Below are 20,201 nucleotides of genomic sequence, written 5' to 3' on the forward strand. Positions count from 1 at the left end.
GACGCCAGGCCAAGGAACAATCCAAAGGGCTTTATTGGAACCACAAAGAATAAGCAGCCAACATAAATATAAATCCTTCAAATCTGCAAGGAGTCCACAACAGAAAAACAAAAGATCCAGGGGCACCGCCTGGTATTCCGATGCCAGGGGAATTAGGGCAATGGTCCTTATATGAGTTCCTTGAGTCCAACAGGTGAACAACAAAACGCAATCCCACGTGGCCGCGGATCTCCAGTCTGTAACAGTCCACACACACAGACCCCAGGATCCAGCCTCAGCTATGGATCCTAGTCCTTCTCCAGCCGAGCTCCAACTAACTGAACTAACATGTTCTTCTCTCCTGGGATCAGCCCCTTAGTTGGGCACACCTCCCCCTGGCCATTTGATGCATGAATGGACTTTAGACTGCTGGCTCTGTTCTGTTTACCAAGTTGTAGATTGGAGAAGTCCCATGCTGAGAAGAACAATAGATATGCAACCCCCACCAAATCAATGACAATAGCTATTGCTGAAGCCTGAGTGCAATATGATACAGGCTGGGGGAAGGTATAGTCACTTACATCCCAAGACATAGTATTACAGCAAATACAGTGAGAAGGTAAAATACATCACATGGCATCTTATACAAAAATATGGAATGGAGAAAACTACATACATCATGACAGGTGGTACCAGTACAAATGGTTGGCGCATGCAGTGGTGGCTCAGGGGGTTAAGCAATCATTGCTGGTACAGGCAGACCTAGTACTGAAATATATGTGTGTAGTAGTGGACCCACAAGAGGAATCATATCTACTATATATAGGGACCTACTGCATACATATTTGCTTGATCATCCTGTAAACACTAGGACTAAATGGGAGGCCGAGATAGACGGGATCACTGATGAGGTATGGGATAGTGTTTTGGAATACATACCGAAATTATCAATGAGTGAACCAGCAAGATTATCCCACCTCTACGTGGTGCATAGGGCATATAGATTCCTGCTAATTATGTGTAAAATGGGATTGAGGAGTAACTCCGACTGTCGTAGATGTAATGGAGAAGATGCCGGCATTTTCACACATGATGTGGATGTACCCCAGGTTGGCACCCTTTTGGATACTGGTCTTAATAGACTAGAAGGAGCTTATAGATGTAAACTTCCCAGAAAACCCCTGGTATGTCTTCTAGGTTACGTGGAGGAAATTAGAGTAGACAACAATTTTAAAATAGTGATAGCCAGACTGCTGTATGCGGCGAGGAAAGTAATTGCCAAACACTGGATGCAGGGGGACCCACCGACTAGAGGGGAATTTGTCGCATATGTTAATCATATTGTTCGAATGGAGAGCAGCATATATGGGAAAAGGAAACAACTTGCACTTTTTGATAGACTGTGGAATCCGTGGTTGCAATATGGATAAATATTAGAGTTGGGAGATGTTGGACTAGGGACAGAGATAGTTAGTTCTATACATTCCAATATATGCTATTGAAGGGTTAAAATGTAAGATCTTTGATATTGATATGGGTAATATGTACGCTAAGGGGGGAGGGGGAAGTGATGTTGGGGAGGGAAAGTTTATAGTTCTGCTCGTTATTGTTGAAAACATAACATGTTTTGTATACCTGGTGAAAAATAAATGTATCTGATTAAAAAAAAAATGGTACTGATGCCACAGTTGTTGTATCTGATACATAACTCCCCAGTATGGATAAATAGGGAATTCTTTACCAAGATAGACACCATGTTTTGCAAGCTCATATGGGGGAAAAAACATTCTAGGGTCCGTCTAGAGGTGCTGCAGAGAGGAAAGGAGGAAGGGGGGGGTTGGCGGTTCCGAATCCATATTTATATTATATCGCTTCCCAACTGCAACACTTCAGAGGATGGGGAAGGGAGGGGGCATACGATGTAAGTGGTGAGTTGATAAAGGAAGGTTCAGACTGGAAGTAACCGATGAGCCGGTTGGAGGTGAGGCGGCGGCATGGGAATACAGTGAGGCATCCAACGCTAGCTATGATTTTTAAGGTGTGGGATAGGGGCAAATCTCTCTTAAAGGTTGATGGGCCTATGCGGTATTTGCCACTATGGCGGAATCCGGATCTGTAAGAAGTACAGAAGATGGTTGGCTTTAGGGGATGGGAAGATAGAAGGATTTGCTTGGTGTCCCAAGTTATTCAGGGCAATGTTCTTAAAAGCTTCGAACAATTGCGAACGGAGTTTTGTCTTCCACATTCCTTTTTCTATCAATATGTGCAGTTGCGACACGCACTAGAGAAGCAGGGGAGATTAGGCTCCGTGAAGGTGACACACAACTCCACGCTGTATGCTTTAGCTATATCTGAATCCTCTAGAGGCCTCATATCTGATCTATATAAAAGACTGTTGTCCTCCCATTTGAATAGATTTCCGTTAGCGGTTAAGACTAAGTGGGAGACAGACCTAGGTCCCATAACAGATAATCAGTGGTCAGATATATTGGAGCAGATTCCCAAAATGGCAGTCTCGGAGAGCCAGAGGCTTTCTCAGCTGTTTCTTATTCATAGGGTATACAGAACACCTAGATTTCTGTTCAAGATTGGACTTAGGCTAAATGCGCAATGTGTTAGATGTGGACAAGAGGGGGCTCACTTGATGCATGTAATGTGGGAATGTGGACACATCGGCGAATTTTGGAAGCAAACCTTAGGACTCATAGAACAGGTGTATAATATCAAGATTCAGCCCTCACCCCGTATTTGTTTGGTGAAGCTGTGGGAGGATGGAGTGGATCTGGATTCCCCGGTAGCCCTGGGTATATCTCGCATCCAAAACCAAGCGAGAAAGTTACTAGCGTATCACTGGCTTGATCCCTCGCCTTCGACTATAGTAGAGCTAAAATATAAATTGAATAATTTACTTCGACTGGAGAGAGGAGTATATCTGAAGAAGAGGGCACTGGACAAATTCTATAAGATCTGGCAGCCCTGGATGGATGTTCCTGGTCTTCCCTCCAATGTGCGAATACAGGATAGCATACTGGATAATTTATGTTTGCAATAGGGGGGCACCACTGAAGTACTGGGAGATTGGAATTTCCATATGGTATTGGAGCCTCTGGGGGACATTGAGAAGAGCAACAGAAATAATTTTGGTGTACCGAAAAGAGAAGGAGGGTTAGATGTGATTGAGCGGAAAATGTTGTGGAGTGACATGGTCGGAGAATGAGTGTTGAGCGGGACAAACATAGTAGGAAAAACAACTTTTATGCTTAATGACTTTTTGTTATTTTAAAGAAGTTAAGTAGTTCAATTGGTTAGTTTATGGAAAATCAAAATACTATCATAAATGTGTATGAGGAGTAATTGTATAGCTCGGCATAATACGATGATGTTCAGCCTACTATGACAATGTACATTGATGTTCTGCAATGATCATTTCTCTGTTTTGTACCCTTGTACCAGTGTTTAATAAAAAAGATCTGATTGAAAAAAAATAACAGTTTATTTTAGAGCCTCACAACTGAAACTTTATGTCCACAGCAATTCTCTCCAGGGGGTTCCAGGATGCTTCACTTCTTTATGTGAGCAATATGACATTGTTTTGTCTTTCAGAATAAGGTTTATGGCACACTTGGAATTATGGGTGCTCAAAAAGGGCTCATACCCGTCATTAGATATAAGAAAACTTGCCACACCAAAAATGAATATAAGGACTTTATTAAACCGGCAATCCAAAAAATGTAAAGTTTCGACCCCTATACTTGGGTCTTCATCATCAATAGATTCTTGTGTCGGGATATGCCTTTAAGATGGTGACACTGTCAAAATCACCATGAGATCTATAGATCGATCAGATTGCTGTTCTGTATAGATGTAATAGTGCAGTATAGAAGAACGTTTCTTTGTCGCTCCATTGGGAGACCCAGACAATTGGGTGTATAGGCTATGCCTCCGGAGGCCGCACAAAGTATTACACTCAAAAGTGTTAAGCCCCTCCCCTTCTGCCTATACACCCCCCGTGCTCCCACGGGCTCCTCAGTTTTTTGCTTTGTGCGAAGGAGGCAGACATGCACGCACAGCTCCACAGATTGGTCAGCAGCAGCTGCTGACCATGTCGGATGGAAGAAAAGTGGGCCCATATAGGGCCCCCAGCATGCTCCCTTCTCACCCCACTCTTGTCGGTGGTGTTGTAAGGTTGAGGTATCCATTGCGGGTACGGAGGCTGGAGCCCACATGCTGTTTTCCTTCCCCATCCCCCTCAGGGCTCTGGGTGAAGTGGGATCCTATCGGTCTCCAGGCACTGAGACCGTGCTTCATCCACAACTCCTGTGGAGCCTGCTGGATAGGAGCCGGGTATCGTTCAGGGACATGGCCCTGCTACTTGGAGGTACTCTGTATCCCTGTGGGGACAGCGCACAGCAACACTCCAGCTTTGCTGGGTGTGCTAGTGCACCGGGGACCACGGCGCTGACCGGGTTAATATGTGCCATTACACACTCAGCGTTGCTGAGTGTGTTTATGTATAGGGACTGCCGCACTGACCGCCGCGGCCATGGAAACACTGCGGCGCGGCTGGGACTTGTAGTGCGCCGGGGACTTTCACGCCGGCCGCGCTTTTACGGCGGCCGCGTTTATTACTAGAGTCCCCGGCTTTTTGCGGCCTAGTTTCCTTTCCTCCCGCCCACAGCCCTGACAGGCAGGGGAAGGGCGGGACGCTGCACAGAACGAGCAGCACTGAGGGCTGGAGCATGCTTTGCATACTCCACCCCTCTCACTGTGCACAGTGCGGGCACCAGTTCCCGCTCTTTCTGGGTCACGCCCACGGCTCCCTCCTCTCCTCAGGACGCCGGCAGCCATTCCTGTCAGCTCCTCGGACGCTGCAGAGGGGGACAAAGTCTGGGAGACCCAGGCAGGGACTCTGGTGGCCTCACAACCGCTTTAGGCGGGTGGTAAGCAGCACCTGTGGTGCTAGCCCCATTGTGCAGTAGTGTAACATTATATGTTTATGGTATATATGTTTTACACTGTATGGTGCACAGTTGATTTCTGGCTATATACCCTATTGTGTTACTCAGGGAAGATAATAGCATGGCGCCCACGAAAGGCAGGGGTGCCAAAACACAGGCTTATTATGTTGCCTGCGCCGCATGTACGACCCCGCTACCGGCAGGTTCCACTGACCCTCATTGTGTGCACTGTTCGGCCCCTGTGGCACTTACTCAGCCGGAGCCTCTGCTAAGAGGGGCCCAGGGGGAGCCACCTGCTAACACTGTTCAGGTGACGGGGACGGAGTTTGCAAAACTCTCTGAGACTATGGCTAAGATACTAGAAGCCTTGCAGTCCAGGCCGGTATCTCAGCACAGGGACTCTGTTGAATCTTTGTTCCCTGGCCCACCTCAGCTGGACCAACAATGTCCTCCCGGGGTATCTCATGGATCCCAGGCTGAGGGTTCTGACACAGACCCCAGCCCCAGACCGACTAAGCGAGCTCGCTTAGATTTTCCCTCGACATCATCATATTGTGCAGGGTCTCAGAGGGGGGAATCTCTGGTTGATGATGCGGAGACAGCTGATCAGGATTCTGATCCTGAGGCCGCTCTCAATCTTGATACTCCGGACGGGGACGCCATAGTGAACGACCTTATTGCGTCCATCAATCGTATGTTGGATATTTCTCCCTCAGCTCCTCCGGTGGAGGAGTCAGCTTCTCAGCAGGAGAAATTCCGTTTCAGGTTTCCCAAGCGTACACCGAGTATGTTTCTGGACCACTCTGATTTCAGAGAGGCAGTCCAGAATCACCATGCTTGTCCAGATAAGCGTTTTTCTAAGCGCCTTAAGGATACACGTTATCCTTTTCCCCCTGACGTGGTCAAAAGTTGGGCTCAGTGTCCCAAAGTGGATCCTCCAATCTCCAGACTGGCAGCTAGATCCATACTTGCAGTGGAAGATGGGGCTTCACTCAAAGATGCCACTGACAGGCAGATGGAACTCTGGTTGAAATCCATCTAGGAAGCTATCGGCGCTTCTTTTGCCCCAGCGTTCGCAGCCGTATGGGTGCTACAAGCTATCTCAGCAGGTCAAGCGCAAATTGACGCAGCCACACGCACGTCCGCGCCACAGGTGGCGTCCATAACCACTCAGACGTCGGCATTTGCGTCTTACGCTATTAATGCTGTCCTGGACTCTGCGAGCCGTACGGCGGTTGCATCCGCCAATTTGGTGGTACTCCGCAGGGCCTTGTGGCTACGGGAATGGAAGGCAGATTCTGTTTCCAAAAAGCGCTTAACCAGTTTGCCAATTTCTGGCGACCGATTGTTTGGCGAGCGTTTGGATGAAATCATCAAACAATCCAAGGGAAAGGATACATCCTTACCCCAGCCCAAACCGAACATACCCCAACAGAGGAAGGGGCAGTCGAGGTTTCGGTCCTTTCGGGGCGCGGGCAGGTCCCAATTCTCCTCGTCCAAAAGGCCTCAGAAAGATCAAAGGAACTCTGACGCATGGCGGTCTAAGTCACGTCCTAAAAAGGCCACCGGAGGTGCCGCTACCAAAGCGGCTTCCTCATGACTTTCGGCCTCCTCACTCCGCATCTTCGGTCGGTGGCAGGCTCTCCCGCTTTTGCGACGCCTGGCTGCCACGGGTAAAAGACCGTTGGGTGAGAGACATTCTGTCTCACGGTTACAAGATAGAGTTCACCTCTCGTCCCCCGACTCGATTCTTCAGGTCATCCCCGCCTCCCGAGCGAGCCGAGGCTCTTCTGCAGGCGCTGGGCACTCTGAAGGCAGAAGGAGTGGTGGTCCCTGTTCCTCTTCAGCAACAGGGCCACGGTTTTTACTCCAACTTGTTTGTGGTCCCAAAGAAGGACGGGTCTCTCCGTCCTGTCCTGGACCTGAAACTTCTCAACAAACACGTAACGACCAGGCGGTTCCGGATGGAATCCCTCCGCTCCGTCATCGCCTCAATGTCCCAAGGAGATTTCCTTGCATCGATCGATATCAAAGATGCTTATCTCCACGTACCGATTGCTCCAGAGCACCAGCGCTTCTTGCGCTTCGCCATAGAAAACGAACACTTGCAGTTCGTGGCACTGCCGTTCGGCCTGGCAACAGCCCCACGGGTTTTCACCAAGGTTATGGCTACGGTAGTAGCGGTCCTCCACTCTCAGGGTCACTCGGTGATCCCTTACTTGGACGATCTCCTGATCAAGGCACCCTCTCAAGAGGCATGCCAACACAGCCTCGACGCTACCCTGGAGACTCTCCAGAGTTTCGGGTGGATCATCAATTTTCCAAAGTCAAATCTGACACCGGCCCAATCGCTCACATACCTTGGCATGGAGTTTCATACCCTCTCAGCGATAGTGAAGCTTCCGCTGATCAAGCAGCGGTCACTACAGACAGGGGTACAATCTCTCCTTCAAGGCCAGTCACACCCCTTGAGGCGCCTCATGCACTTCCTGGGGAAGATGGTGGCAGCAATGGAGGCAGTTCCTTTCGCGCAGTTTCACCTGCGTCCTCTTCAATGGGACATCCTACGCAAATGGGACAGGAAGCCGACGTCCCTCGACAGGAACGTCTCCCTCTCTCAGGCGACCAAAGCTTCCCTTCGGTGGTGGCTTCTTCCCACTTCATTATCGAAGGGGAAATCCTTCCTACCCCCATCCTGGGAGGTGGTCACGACGGACGCGAGTCTGTCAGGGTGGGGAGCGGTTTTTCTCCACCACAGGGCTCAGGGTACGTGGACCCAGCAAGAGTCCTCGCTTCAGATCAATGTTCTGGAAATACGGGCAGTGTATCTTGCCCTGAAAGCGTTCCAGCAGTGGCTGGAAGGCAAGCAGATCAGAATTCAGTCGGACAATTCCACAGCGGTGGCATACATCAACCACCAAGGCGGCACACGCAGTCTGCAAGCCTTCCAGGAAGTCCGGCGGATTTTGATGTGGGTGGAAGCCACGGCCTCCACCATCTCTGCAGTTCACATTCCAGGCGTGGAAAACTGGGAAGCAGATTATCTCAGTCGCCAGGGCATGGACGCAGGGGAATGGTCCCTTCACCCGGACGTGTTTCAGGAGATCTGTTGCCGCTGGGGGGTGCCGGACGTCGACCTCATGGCGTCCCGGCACAACAACAAGGTACCGACGTTCATGGCACGGTCTCAAGATCCCAGAGCTCTGGCGGCAGACGCCTTAGTTCAGGATTGGTCGCAGTTTCAGCTCCCTTATGTGTTTCCTCCGCTGGCACTGTTGCCCAGAGTGTTACGCAAGATCAGGGCCGACTGCCGCCGCGTCATCCTCGTCGCTCCAGACTGGCCGAGGCGGTCGTGGTACCCGGATCTGTGGCATCTCACGGTCGGCCAACCGTGGGCACTACCAGACCGACCAGACTTGCTATCTCAAGGGCCGTTTTTCCATCTGAATTCTGCGGCCCTCAACCTGACTGTGTGGCCATTGAGTCCTGGATCCTAGCGTCTTCAGGGTTATCTCAAGACGTCATTGCCACTATGAGACAGGCTAGGAAACCAACGTCCGCCAAGATCTACCACAGGACGTGGAAAATTTTCCTGTCGTGGTGCTCTGCTCAGGGTTTTTCTCCCTGGCCTTTTGCCTTGCCCACTTTTCTGTCCTTCCTTCAATCTGGACTGGAAAAGGGTTTGTCGCTCGGCTCCCTTAAGGGACAAGTCTCAGCGCTCTCTGTGTTTTTCCAGAAGCGCCTAGCCAGACTTCCACAGGTACGCACGTTCCTGCAGGGCGTTTGTCACATCGTTCCTCCTTACAAGCGGCCGTTAGAACCCTGGGATCTGAACAGGGTGCTGCTGGTTCTTCAGAAACCACCATTCGAGCCAATGAGAGATATTTCTCTCTCACGCCTTTCGCAGAAAGTGGTTTTTCTAGTAGCAGTCACTTCACTTCGGAGAGTGTCTGAGCTAGCAGCGCTGTCATGCAAAGCCCCTTTCCTGGTTTTTCACCAGGACAAGGTGGTTCTGCGTCCGGTTCCGGAATTTCTCCCTAAGGTGGTATCCCCCTTTCATCTCAATCAGGATATCTCCTTACCTTCTTTTTGTCCTCATCCAGTTCACCAATGTGAAAAGGATTTGCACTTGTTAGATCTGGTGAGAGCACTCAGACTCTACATTTGTCGTACGGCGCCCCTGCGCCGCTCGGATGCACTCTTTGTCCTTGTCGCTGGCCAGCGTAAAGGGTCACAGGCTTCCAAATCAACCTTGGCTCGGTGGATCAAGGAGCCAATTCTCGAAGCCTACCGTTCGGCTGGGCTTCCGGTTCCCTCAGGGCTGAAGGCCCATTCTACCAGAGCCGTGGGCGCGTCCTGGGCTTTGAGGCACCAGGCTACGGCTCAGCAGGTGTGTCAGGCGGCTACCTGGTCGAGCCTGCACACTTTCACGAAACACTATCAGGTGCATACCTATGCTTCGGCGGATGCCAGCCTAGGTAGACGAGTCCTTCAGGCGGCGGTTGCCCACCTGTAGGAAGAGGCCGTTTTACGGCTCTCTTACGAGGTATTATTTTACCCACCCAGGGACTGCTTTTGGACGTCCCAATTGTCTGGGTCTCCCAATGGAGCGACAAAGAAAAAGGGAATTTTGTTTACTTACCGTAAATTCCTTTTCTTCTAGCTCCAATTGGGAGACCCAGCGCCCGCCCCTGTTTTTTTGTGTACACATGTTGTTCATGTTGAATGGTTTCAGTTCTCCGATATTCCTTCGGATTGAAGTTACTTTAAACCAGTTTATAATTCTTTTTCCTCCTTCTTGCTGTTGCACCAAAACTGAGGAGCCCGTGGGAGCACGGGGGGTGTATAGGCAGAAGGGGAGGGGCTTAACACTTTTGAGTGTAATACTTTGTGCGGCCTCCGGAGGCATAGCCTATACACCCAATTGTCTGGGTCTCCCAATTGGAGCTAGAAGAAAAGGAATTTACGGTAAGTAAACAAAATTCCCTTCTTTATAAGCAGGAGGAGGGCGCGTTACTTGTTCTTGCCTCCTCGGCCTTCACAGTCCTCAGATCTGTGTCCTACAGAGCATCTCTGGGACAAGGTAAAATGGGATGTTCAGTGCCTGTCAGCTCCTCAGTCTAATTTTTGGTAAATGTAAGAAGCTTTCATGTCCCCATGGGCCTGTAATCCTGCAGAACTATTTCACCACCTAGAATATTTGACTATAAATTGCTGAACTCCTAAATACCAAAGTAAATCCAACGTTACTAGATGGGTGTCTGTAATAATGTGGCCATTCAGTGTATGGTTTATACTTGGTGGAGATGACAGGATAAAGCTGATCATAGACATTAGATGTTGTCTGGATCTTCTCACAATTTTCTGGTTATGGAGACTGCTGGTTACAATTAGGAGGCGACAGGTTGGATTATACAGGAGACCTGCAGCTCTGTGATATCTACTGCTGTCAGTTTTGGTCGTCATGTTCATTTATGATCTTTTCTGTTTTTCTGAATCCTTTCAAGCGACTCTTTCGTCTGTCTTTGACTTTTACAATATTTGTTTCAGGGTGAAGATCTGACCCATATTAATATTACAGAGACATATGTGAGGGGTTATGAGCGGTGTAAAGAGGAGATTCCTACAGATAACCGCACAGGTGAGTAGTGACCACTAAATCCAGAGAAATCACAGATACAATTTTATCTCAATACATTAGAATATCAAAGAGTTAATTTATTTCAGTAATTCAATACAAAAAGTGAAACACATATATTATATGGAGTCATTACAAACAGAGTGATCTATTTCAAGTGTGTATTTCTGCTAATGTTGATGATTATGGCTTATAGCCAATGAAAACCCAAAAGTCATTATTTCAGAAAATTTGAATAGTTACCACAAAACACCTGCAAAGGCTTCCTAAGCATTCAGATTGCTCTCATAGTCTGGTTTATGCCTCCAACACACATCCGTTAAAACACGCACGTGCCGCGAGACACGTATTTTCCCTGCGTGTTGCGTGTGGTAAGTACGTGTCTCGGGTACGTGCGGTCCACGTGTGTTCTCCGTGTGCTATCCACGATACCACACGGAGAACCGGTAATTTGCATACTCACGTGGTCCGCGCTGCTGTCCAGGGTTCTGATCTTCGGCTCCAGCCCCACCCACTCCCCGCTGACGCCGCTTCCGGCCGAGTGGAGGGGCGGAGATTAGCGCCCGTGACGGCACGCCCACCTCCTTTACACGCTCATAACGAGCGGCGGCCGGAAAGAACATTTTGCAGCAGAAGAATCTGCGGGGCTGGTGGAGGTGAGTATGTGTTTTGTTACACCCGTACTGCCGGAGAATACGTAGACATGTCAGCGTGAGAAAATCACGGATGCACGTAAGTACGGAACGGACACACGTTCCGTTCCAAAATGCTTACGTGTGTCCAAACAATAATGAAAACATAGGTCCACGTGTCTCCGTGCTGCCGGTACGTGAAAAAACTGCCAAACACGTACCGGCGGCACGGATGTGTGTCTTAGGCCTCAGTAGGTTACACAATCATGGGGAAAACTGCTGACTTGACAGATGTCCAGAAGGCAGTCATTGACACACTCCACAAGGAGAGTAAGCCACAAAAGGTCATTGCTAAAGAAGCTGTCTGTTCACAGAATGCAGCATCCATGCATATTAATGGAAAGTTGAGTGGAAGGAATACTTGTGGTAGAAAAAGGTGCACAAGCAACTGGGATAACCGCAGCCTTGATAGGATTGTTAAAAAAAAGGCCATTCAAAAATGTGGGGGAGATTCCCAAGGAGTGGACTGCTGCTGGAGTCAGTGCTTCAAGAACCACCACACACAGACGTATCCAGGACATGGGCTACAAGTGTCGCATTCCTTGTGTCAAGCCACTCATGACCAATAGACCACACCAGAAGCGACTTACCTGGGCCAAGGAGAAACAGAACTGGACTGTTGCTCAGAGGTCCATGGTGTTGTTTTCAGATGAAAGTAAATTTTGCATTTCATTTGGAAATCAAAATCCCAGTTGATAAAACTGTAATAAGTGAATTGTCCCTAATTCTTCAAGAATTTAGGATCAAATTGAGTCAATATTCTCTGCTTTATTCTAGTTCAATTAATGTACCAAGATATTTCATACAATAGATGGTGGCTCCTGCACCATCAACAGCACAAATCTAGAGCTGCACATGAAGCCAAACAGGTCCATATTCTGCAAATATACCGTATTTTTCGGACTATAAGATGCACCGCTGATCTGTGGAGCCGACACCGGTCACTTCCCTGCAGCATCGCAATCTCCTCCAGTCTGCCGGTCTGCTGACCTGCGTGACCAGCGGTGCGCATAGCGATGACGTCATCGCTGTGCTCACTGCTTTCTACTCAGATCAGCTGGCCGGCACAGACTGGAGGAGATTGCGGTGCTGCACGGAAGTGGCCGGTGAGTGTAGCGTACTTATTTACTGCTCCCCGCACTGATGATGATGCGCGAGGGGCAGTGAATGCAGCCGCACATGATCACTCCAAGCTGTAGTTGCCAGGGGTGATCACGGCCGTCTGTTATTTATGCGCGCACCCACGGAAGGATGGGCGTGCATATGAAATGAGCGGGCCCACATGGTCACGGCAGGCGCTGCTGCAACCTGCTCGTGCCGCCGATGACCCGCTCCACCGCAGCACCCTCTTTCCCAGCCACAGCCCTATATTCAGACCATAAGACGCACCCCCCACTTTCCCCCAACATTTAGGGGAAAAAAGTGTGTCTTATAGTCCGAAAAATACGGTAACTGTTAGGATTTTTACATGGCCGTCTACATCCAGCCTGATCAAACCTATTGTCTACAATAAGACGACGTCTTAAAGACATTTTATGAAAATTTACACAGAAGCTACAAGTAGAGGTAGGAGTGCACATAAGATAGCCCTACAAATAATATGATGGCCCCTTCATAAATCATTAAATAGTAGGATGACCCCCAAAAAAGCTCTCTAAATAGAATAATGCCCCCACAGACGAGAGTGCAAGAAACTGCCAATTTCCCATACTGAGACAACTGTAGCTGACTTTAGAATGAACGCTGATGATTGTGTGACGCCCCTGGACTATCAGGTCTTCACAGGGTATTGTACAATCTACCCTCCCGTGCAGTATCCACAACCCTCTTGGTTATGGGTCCCTAACCAAATGGTGTTGCCTACAACAGCAAATCAAATCCTAGATACACCCTGCACCACACCCACCAGACACACCAGTGGACGGCTTGAGTGTAATAGAGTCGCCCACCTGGGGGGTCAGGGAGGGGAGGTGAGGAGTGTAGTCAGTAGTCAGTAGTGAGGAGTAGTGAGTATCCCTCGAGCTGTGAGGAGCTCTGAGGAAGTCAGGAGCGGTGACTCCGATAAAAAAACTGTTTAGGTTGCAGACGGTGGTCTGGGCCTAGATGAGTTGGACGCAGGGGATCATGGCAAGGATCTCGGATCTGTCGAACAGGACAGCCGGCGGCCTTTCACAATCAACGGTCCGGGACCGAGGCCGACTGGGTACGTGGACCCTAGGTGTGGGAGGAGCTGCATGCAACCCGATAATTTACCCGTGGAGAACGGAGCCTTGAAGATTCGTTCCCAACCGCTCCAAAATTGGGGCAGTAGCGCAACGAGGGGGATAGGACTTTCCACCCAAAACGGTCCAGAAATTCCCAAGCGTGAGCCCTGAGAGCAAGCTCCCACACTTAGCCACAGTGGAGAGCGGGACCCGGCAAGTTTCACACTACCGGGACCACCAGAGAAGTACACTTAGTGCCAGGAGGCAGGTCATGGATCACCAGGCAGCACCATTGGGGACGGGACCCGAACTAGCTCCCCTCAGCGGCAGCGGTGTCCAAAGATTTGGTTTACCCGATTGTCGGTGTCTGCTTAATGGACTGAGTGAGTACAAGACTGACCCCTGCATCCCACAGCCTTATCCCCAACACAGAGTCCTGGGGAATTCCCCCTACCCGTGGAGGGTTCCAATACCTTGCTGCCCCGTTCCATCATCCCCGGGTATTCCCAACAGCAGCGGTGGTACTCCTAATTACCACGCCACAAACTCTATAATCCCTTGTAAATACCCCCCTTCATTTGAGCGGCCGCACAACCCCCGGGTCCGGAGACACTCGAGCCACTGAGAACCCGGATCCGAGCAGCTCGGCTGCATTCACGGGGGCGGCACAATTGTGTGGTGGACAAGATCTGGGAGCCAGATCATGATTGATGAAAGCGTGATGTCAGCAGGAGGAGGGTGGTGGTATCTACAAAAAGAGGGCAGCCAAGATTTGCCTAAAAAATCTTCTGGGGTAGATGTGCTTCGTCTGTGTCAGGTTTGTAGCAGGTGATACCGCAACTGCAGTTGCTAGAAGAAACTCAACAGCTTCTGAAAGCTCTGGTTGTGGTTGTACTGGTGGCAAGCGCCACATGCGAGCGTCTTGGTGATTGGAATTAATTTTTCATGTTGCCATGTGATGAATCTTTTGCAATATGAAGGCTCCGGAGCAGGAAAATAGACAGTGGACACCCAGGCATGAATAGATTAGGAACTTCAATGCTTCCTAAACACATTAAGCCACATACTGTACTTAATTATTTGAGAAAGCAAGCAGGCCAGCTATAAAAGCAAGACTCAAACTATACTCTTACCCCTTCTCCTTGCATTTAAAACCAGGTTACATCCTCACATAGTACCTGGTCGGTGTAATCATTAACATCTAAAACGCTTGCTTGTTGAACTCCTTTATCACATCAAGCATCAAGTATCTTTCCCTTGATTGTAGAGAGATGAACAGATATGCAATCCCAGTCATCGACACTGTGTGCAGAATTATTAGGCAAATGAGTATTTGATCACATGATACTTTTTATACATGTCCTACTCCAAGCTGTATAGACTTGAGAGCCAACTACCAATTAAATAAATCAGGTGATGTGCATCTCTGTTATGAGGAGGGGTGTTGGTGTAATTACCGTACATCAACACCCTATATAAGGTGAACATAATTATTAGGCAACTTCCTTTCCTTTGGCAAAATGGGTCACAAAAGAGATTTGATGGGCTCTGAAAAGTCAAAAATTGTGAGATGTCTTGCAGAGGGATGCAGCAGTCTTGAAATTGACAAACTTTTGAAACGTGATCACTGAACAATCAAGCGTTTCATGGCAAATAGCCAACAGGGTCGCAAGAAGCGTGTTTCGCAAAAAAGGCAAAAAATAACTGCCCATTGAATTGAGGAAAATCAAGCGTGAAGCTGCCAAGATGCCATTTGCCACCAGTTTGGCCATATTTCAGAGCTGCAACGTTACTGGAGTACAAGGTGTGCCTTACTCAGGGACATGGCCAAGGTAAGGAAGGCTGAAAAACGACCACCTTTCAACAAGAAACATAAGATAAAACATCAAGACTGCGCCAAGAAATATCTTAAGACTGATTTTTCAACGGTTTTATGGACTGATGAAATGAGAGTGACTCTTGATGGGCCAGATGCATGGGCCAGGGGCTGGATCAGTAAAGGGCAGAGAGCTCCACTCCGACTCAGACGCCAGCAAGGTGGAGGTGGGGTACTGGTATGGGTTGGTATCATCAAAGATGAACTTGTGGGACCTTTTCAGGTTGAGGATGGAGTGAAGCTCAACTCCCAGACCTACGGCCAGTTTCTGGAAGACAACTTCTTCAAGCAGTGGTACAGGAAGAAGTCTGTATCGTTCAATAAAAACATGATTTGCATGCAGGACAATGCTCCATCACTTACATCCAACTACTCCACAGCGTGGCTGGCCAGTAAAGCTCTAAAAGATGAAAAAATAATGACATGGCCCCCTTGTTCACCTGATTTGAACCCCATAGAGAACTTGTGGTCCCTCATAAAATGTGAGATCTACAGGGAGGGAAAACAGTACACCTCTCAGAACAGTGTCTGGGAGGCTGTGGTGGCTTCTGTACGCAATGTTGATCGTAAACAGATCAAGCAATGACAGAATCTATGGATGGTAGGCTATTGAGTGTCATCATAAAGAAAGGTGGCTATATTGGTCACTAATTTTTTGGGTTTGTTTTTCCATGTCAGAAATGTTTAATTCTAAATTTTGTGCATTTATATTGGTTTACCTGGTGATAATAAACAAGTGAGATGGGAATATATTTGGTTTTTATTAAGTTGCCTAATTTTTCTGCACAGTAATAGTTACCTGCACAAACAGATATCCTCCTAAGAGCCAAATCTAAAAAAAAAACACTCCAACTTCCAAAAATATGAAGCTTTGATGTTTGAGTCTTTTGGGTTGATTGAGAACATAGTTGTTGATCAATAATAAAAAAAATCCGCTAAAATACAACTTGCCTAATAAATCTCAACTCCCACATGGTCAAGTAGCTGTTGGTGCAGTCACTGCTGTTTGACTTAAGGGTGCTTTACACGCTGCGACATCGCTAGCGATGTCGTGCGCGATAGAACCCACCTCTGTCGCTCGTGCGACATTTGGTGATCGCTGCCGTAGCGAACATTATCGCTACGGCAGCGTCACACGCATATACCTTGTCAGTGACGTCGCTGTGACCGCCGAACAATCCCTCCTTCAAGGAGTAGGTGCGTTCGGCGTCATAGCGACGTCACTGCGGCGTCACTAAGCGACCGGCCAATAAAAGTGGAGGGACGGATATGAGCGTGACGTAACATCCCGCCCACCTCCTTCCTTCCGCATTGCCGGTGGACGCAGGTAAGGAGATGTTCATCGTTCCTGCAGTGTCACACACAGCGATGTGTGATGCCACAGGAACGACAAACCACATCGTACCTGTGGCAGCAGCGATATTAAGGAACGGAGCGACGTGTCAACGATCACCGTTTTTGAACGATTTTGCGATCGTTGATCGTCGCTCTTTGGTGTCACGCTGCGATGTCGTTACCGGCGCCGGATGTGCGTCACTAACGACGTGACCCCGGCGATATATCGGTAGCGATGTTGCAGCGTGTAAAGCATCCTTTAGGGTATGTGCACAAGCTGCGTTCTGCCAAGTGTAGAAAAAATTGCACCCTCTGGCAGACTGGACAACTGTAAACACTGCGTTTGACAAAAAAAATGCATCCAAAACGCATGCATTTTGGATGCATTTTGAATGCATTTTTGACAGTGCGGTCCTACTCTGCTCTGCTACATCCCCATAGAAGCATGGCTGAAGGCCTCCACCTGAGGCCGCAAATCACCTGAGTGAGGGCACCGCTGATTGCGCGGCTCACTTTAGTCACTCGGGCGACTTGCTGTCACACTTGGAGGATCCAGCGGTGGCCGCGGGTAACCTGAGTGACGTCATCGCTCATAGCGCGACTCACTTCAGTTTCTGTGTGGAGCTCACAGTGAGCGGTCCTGCTTTATGGCCGCTCGCTGTCAGCTTCCAATGTAGCAGAGCTGAAAGCGTCTTGGGACCTCGTGTGGATTACGTCGGACCTGGAGGGCTGTTTGGGGATTAATAAAGTGGTGAAAGAGGGTGTTTTTTTTGTCTTTTATTCCAAATAAAGGATTTTTTGGGGTTATGTGTTTATTTTCCTTAACTTACAGATTAATCATGGTGGGTGTCTCAGACGCCTGCCATGATTAACCTAGGACTTAGTGGCAGCAATGGGCTGCCATTAACACCTTATTACCCCGATTGCCACCGCAGCAGGGCAATTCGGGATGAGCCAGGTAGAGTCCCCGGGACTGTCACATTTAATGGATGCGGCAATTCCGGGCGGCTGCTGGCTGATATTTTTAGGCTTGGGGGCTCCAAATAACGTGGGGCTCCCCATCCTGAGAATACCAGCCCTCAACCGTGTGTCTTTACCTTGACTGGTATCAAAAATGGTGGGGACCGTACACTTTTTTTTTTATTATTTATTTTACTGCAAGATATAGACCCGCCCACCCGCGGCTGTGATTGGTTGCAGTCAGACGAGCCCCCACGCTGAGTGACAGCTGTCTCACTGCAACCAATCATTGGCGCTGGTGGGCGGGGGAAGCAGTGAATATGACATGGAATAATGAGCGGCCGGCATTTTCAAAAGCAGGAGATGCCGCCGGAGCAGTGTGACAGCTGTGTAGCACCGCGCCGGTGATCGGTGAGTGAGAAAGGCAGGGTGAGAGGGGGAGACCAACTGACAGAGAGAGACCGACATCGACAGACAGAGAGAGAGACCGAAAGACTTGCGTTTTGTTTGTCAAAAAAGCATGCAGAACGCAGCAAAAATGCAACAAGCGCACAGCTAAATATTTTAGTTGCATTTTGACACACCTCATTGATTTCAATGGGTTCAAAATGCAACCAAAACGCACAAAAGAAGTGACTTGCTGCTTTTTTAAACGCATCGATTTTGTCAAATATTTGGCATCCAAAACGCTGCGTTTAAAAAAGCAATCTACGCATGGAATTTGTTGACTTCTCATAGACTTTGCTGGGGGAAGCACAATGCATGCATTTTCACAATGACACGCTGCAGTTTTAAACGCAGCCAAAACACAGGAAAAAATGCAACGTGTGCACATTGCCTTAGGGGTACTTTGCACGCTGCGACATCGCAAGCCGATGCTGCGAAGTTGAGCGCGATAGTCCCCGCCCCCGTCGCAGCAGCGATTATCTTGTGATTGCTGGCGTAGCGAACATTATCGCTACGCCAGCTTCAAATGCACTCACCTTCCCTGCGACGTCGCTCTGGCCGGCGACCCGCCTCCTTATTAAGGGGGCGGGTCGTGCGGCGTCACAGCGACGTCACACGGCAGGTGGCCTATAGTGGTTACACTACATTCAGGAAGGACAGGAAAGACTAAAAAGGTGGTGGGGTGTGTATATTTATCTAATCTAACCTAAAACATGTGTTGAATGATGACATTTTGGGGAACTGCAACAATATAGAGTCAATATGGGTAAATGTACATGGGGAGGGGAAAAATGCTAATTGGAGTTTGCTATAAGCTTCCTAACATACCTCAGCAGGTAGAGGGTGAAATGCTGCAACAAATTGAAAAGGCAGCTAATAATAATAATAATAATAGGGTTCTTATTATGGGGGATTTCAACTATCCAGACATTCAGAGGGACATAGAATCTTCTGGTTGTGCTAAAAGCTGTAAGTTCTTATCTACTATTCAAGACAATTTCCTCTCTCAGATGGTAGATGAACCGACGAGGGAAGATAATTTGCTAGATCTGGTCCTGTCTAATAGACCAGATACAATTTCAGATCTACAGGTCCGGGAGTACTTGGGACCAGCGATCATGGCCGCACTGGGACTCACATTCAGCCCTGGCATTTGGGGGTACACAGGCCCATTTGTCGCGTGGTAAATGTGTGATATCTTTGTGCACTTGTAGATTGTGTAACACGACCATATAACATGTAGTCACAGCTGTGGCCAGCTTACAGTCCTATTTATTGCTTTATTTGCTGCTATTTTCCCTACAGAGCTCATAGATAATGAAGAGGATGCTGCCCTCCATAGTACTGTGGCTTCTTCATATTGCTTATGGGCAGGGATACAAAATCAGATTTTTTTCCACCAATTTCTGAGACCCATAACTTTGCTTTTTTGGAAAGGGGGAATGGAAGGAAGCTGTAGTTTTCACTGGTGATAATTTTGGACACATACCACTTAGGTAATGTGCAATGACATTTTTTGGGGGCAGATCCCACCATGGAAACCACTATGAAAAATACTGGAATGACCATATGCATCTACTCGCTGTGCACAGGTTCAAGATTTTCAGCATCTTTTAACCAGTTCAGGTTTCTAAAACCACCAAGTGATTAAAAGCAGTCCATTCTTCTGGTGTTTGCCACTCGGAAGACGCTCTGTACTTTACTATGCAGGACAATAGGAAGGCTCGGAAGATGCCCGGACGTCTTTTTTTTGTTGCGTTTTACCATTGCTTTTTCTTAGAAGCGCTGTAAAAAATGTGACAAAAACAATGAGAAAACACTGATAAGAAAAATCGTCAAAAAACAGAAAAAATGCCCTGAAAGTGGTTTTCCGGTTTTGGAAACCCATTCCCTGGATTGTTTGTTTGAAAACAAACTGCTTTATTGTCCCTCCCAGGCCTGCTATTGTCTGCAACGCTGATGTCACGTCACAATGACGGCGCTGCAACCAATCAATTATAGATAGCAGACACAACAGCAGTTTATAATTTTTATAACAAAAAGGAAGCATCAGACATCAAGAGGATGTGAGCAGTTAGTGTTATGTTAGAGGCACTTACATGAATACATTAC

The 20,201-nt window shown here is 48.3% G+C and overlaps 1 protein-coding gene across 1 annotated transcript in view; it reads left to right on the top strand.

Annotated features, from left to right (window-relative positions):
• Positions 1 to 20,201, top strand: part of LOC142312014 (uncharacterized) — a 53,515-nt gene that overhangs the window by 23,894 nt on the left and 9,420 nt on the right. Inside the window, exon 6 of the mRNA XM_075350884.1 lies at positions 10,488 to 10,578. Coding sequence (XP_075206999.1) covers positions 10,488 to 10,578 — 91 coding nt within the window. The remainder of the gene's footprint in view (positions 1 to 10,487; positions 10,579 to 20,201) is intronic.

This window comes from Anomaloglossus baeobatrachus, chromosome 5 (assembly GCF_048569485.1).
Source record: "Anomaloglossus baeobatrachus isolate aAnoBae1 chromosome 5, aAnoBae1.hap1, whole genome shotgun sequence".
In the NCBI taxonomy this organism is placed as follows: domain Eukaryota; kingdom Metazoa; phylum Chordata; class Amphibia; order Anura; family Aromobatidae; genus Anomaloglossus; species Anomaloglossus baeobatrachus.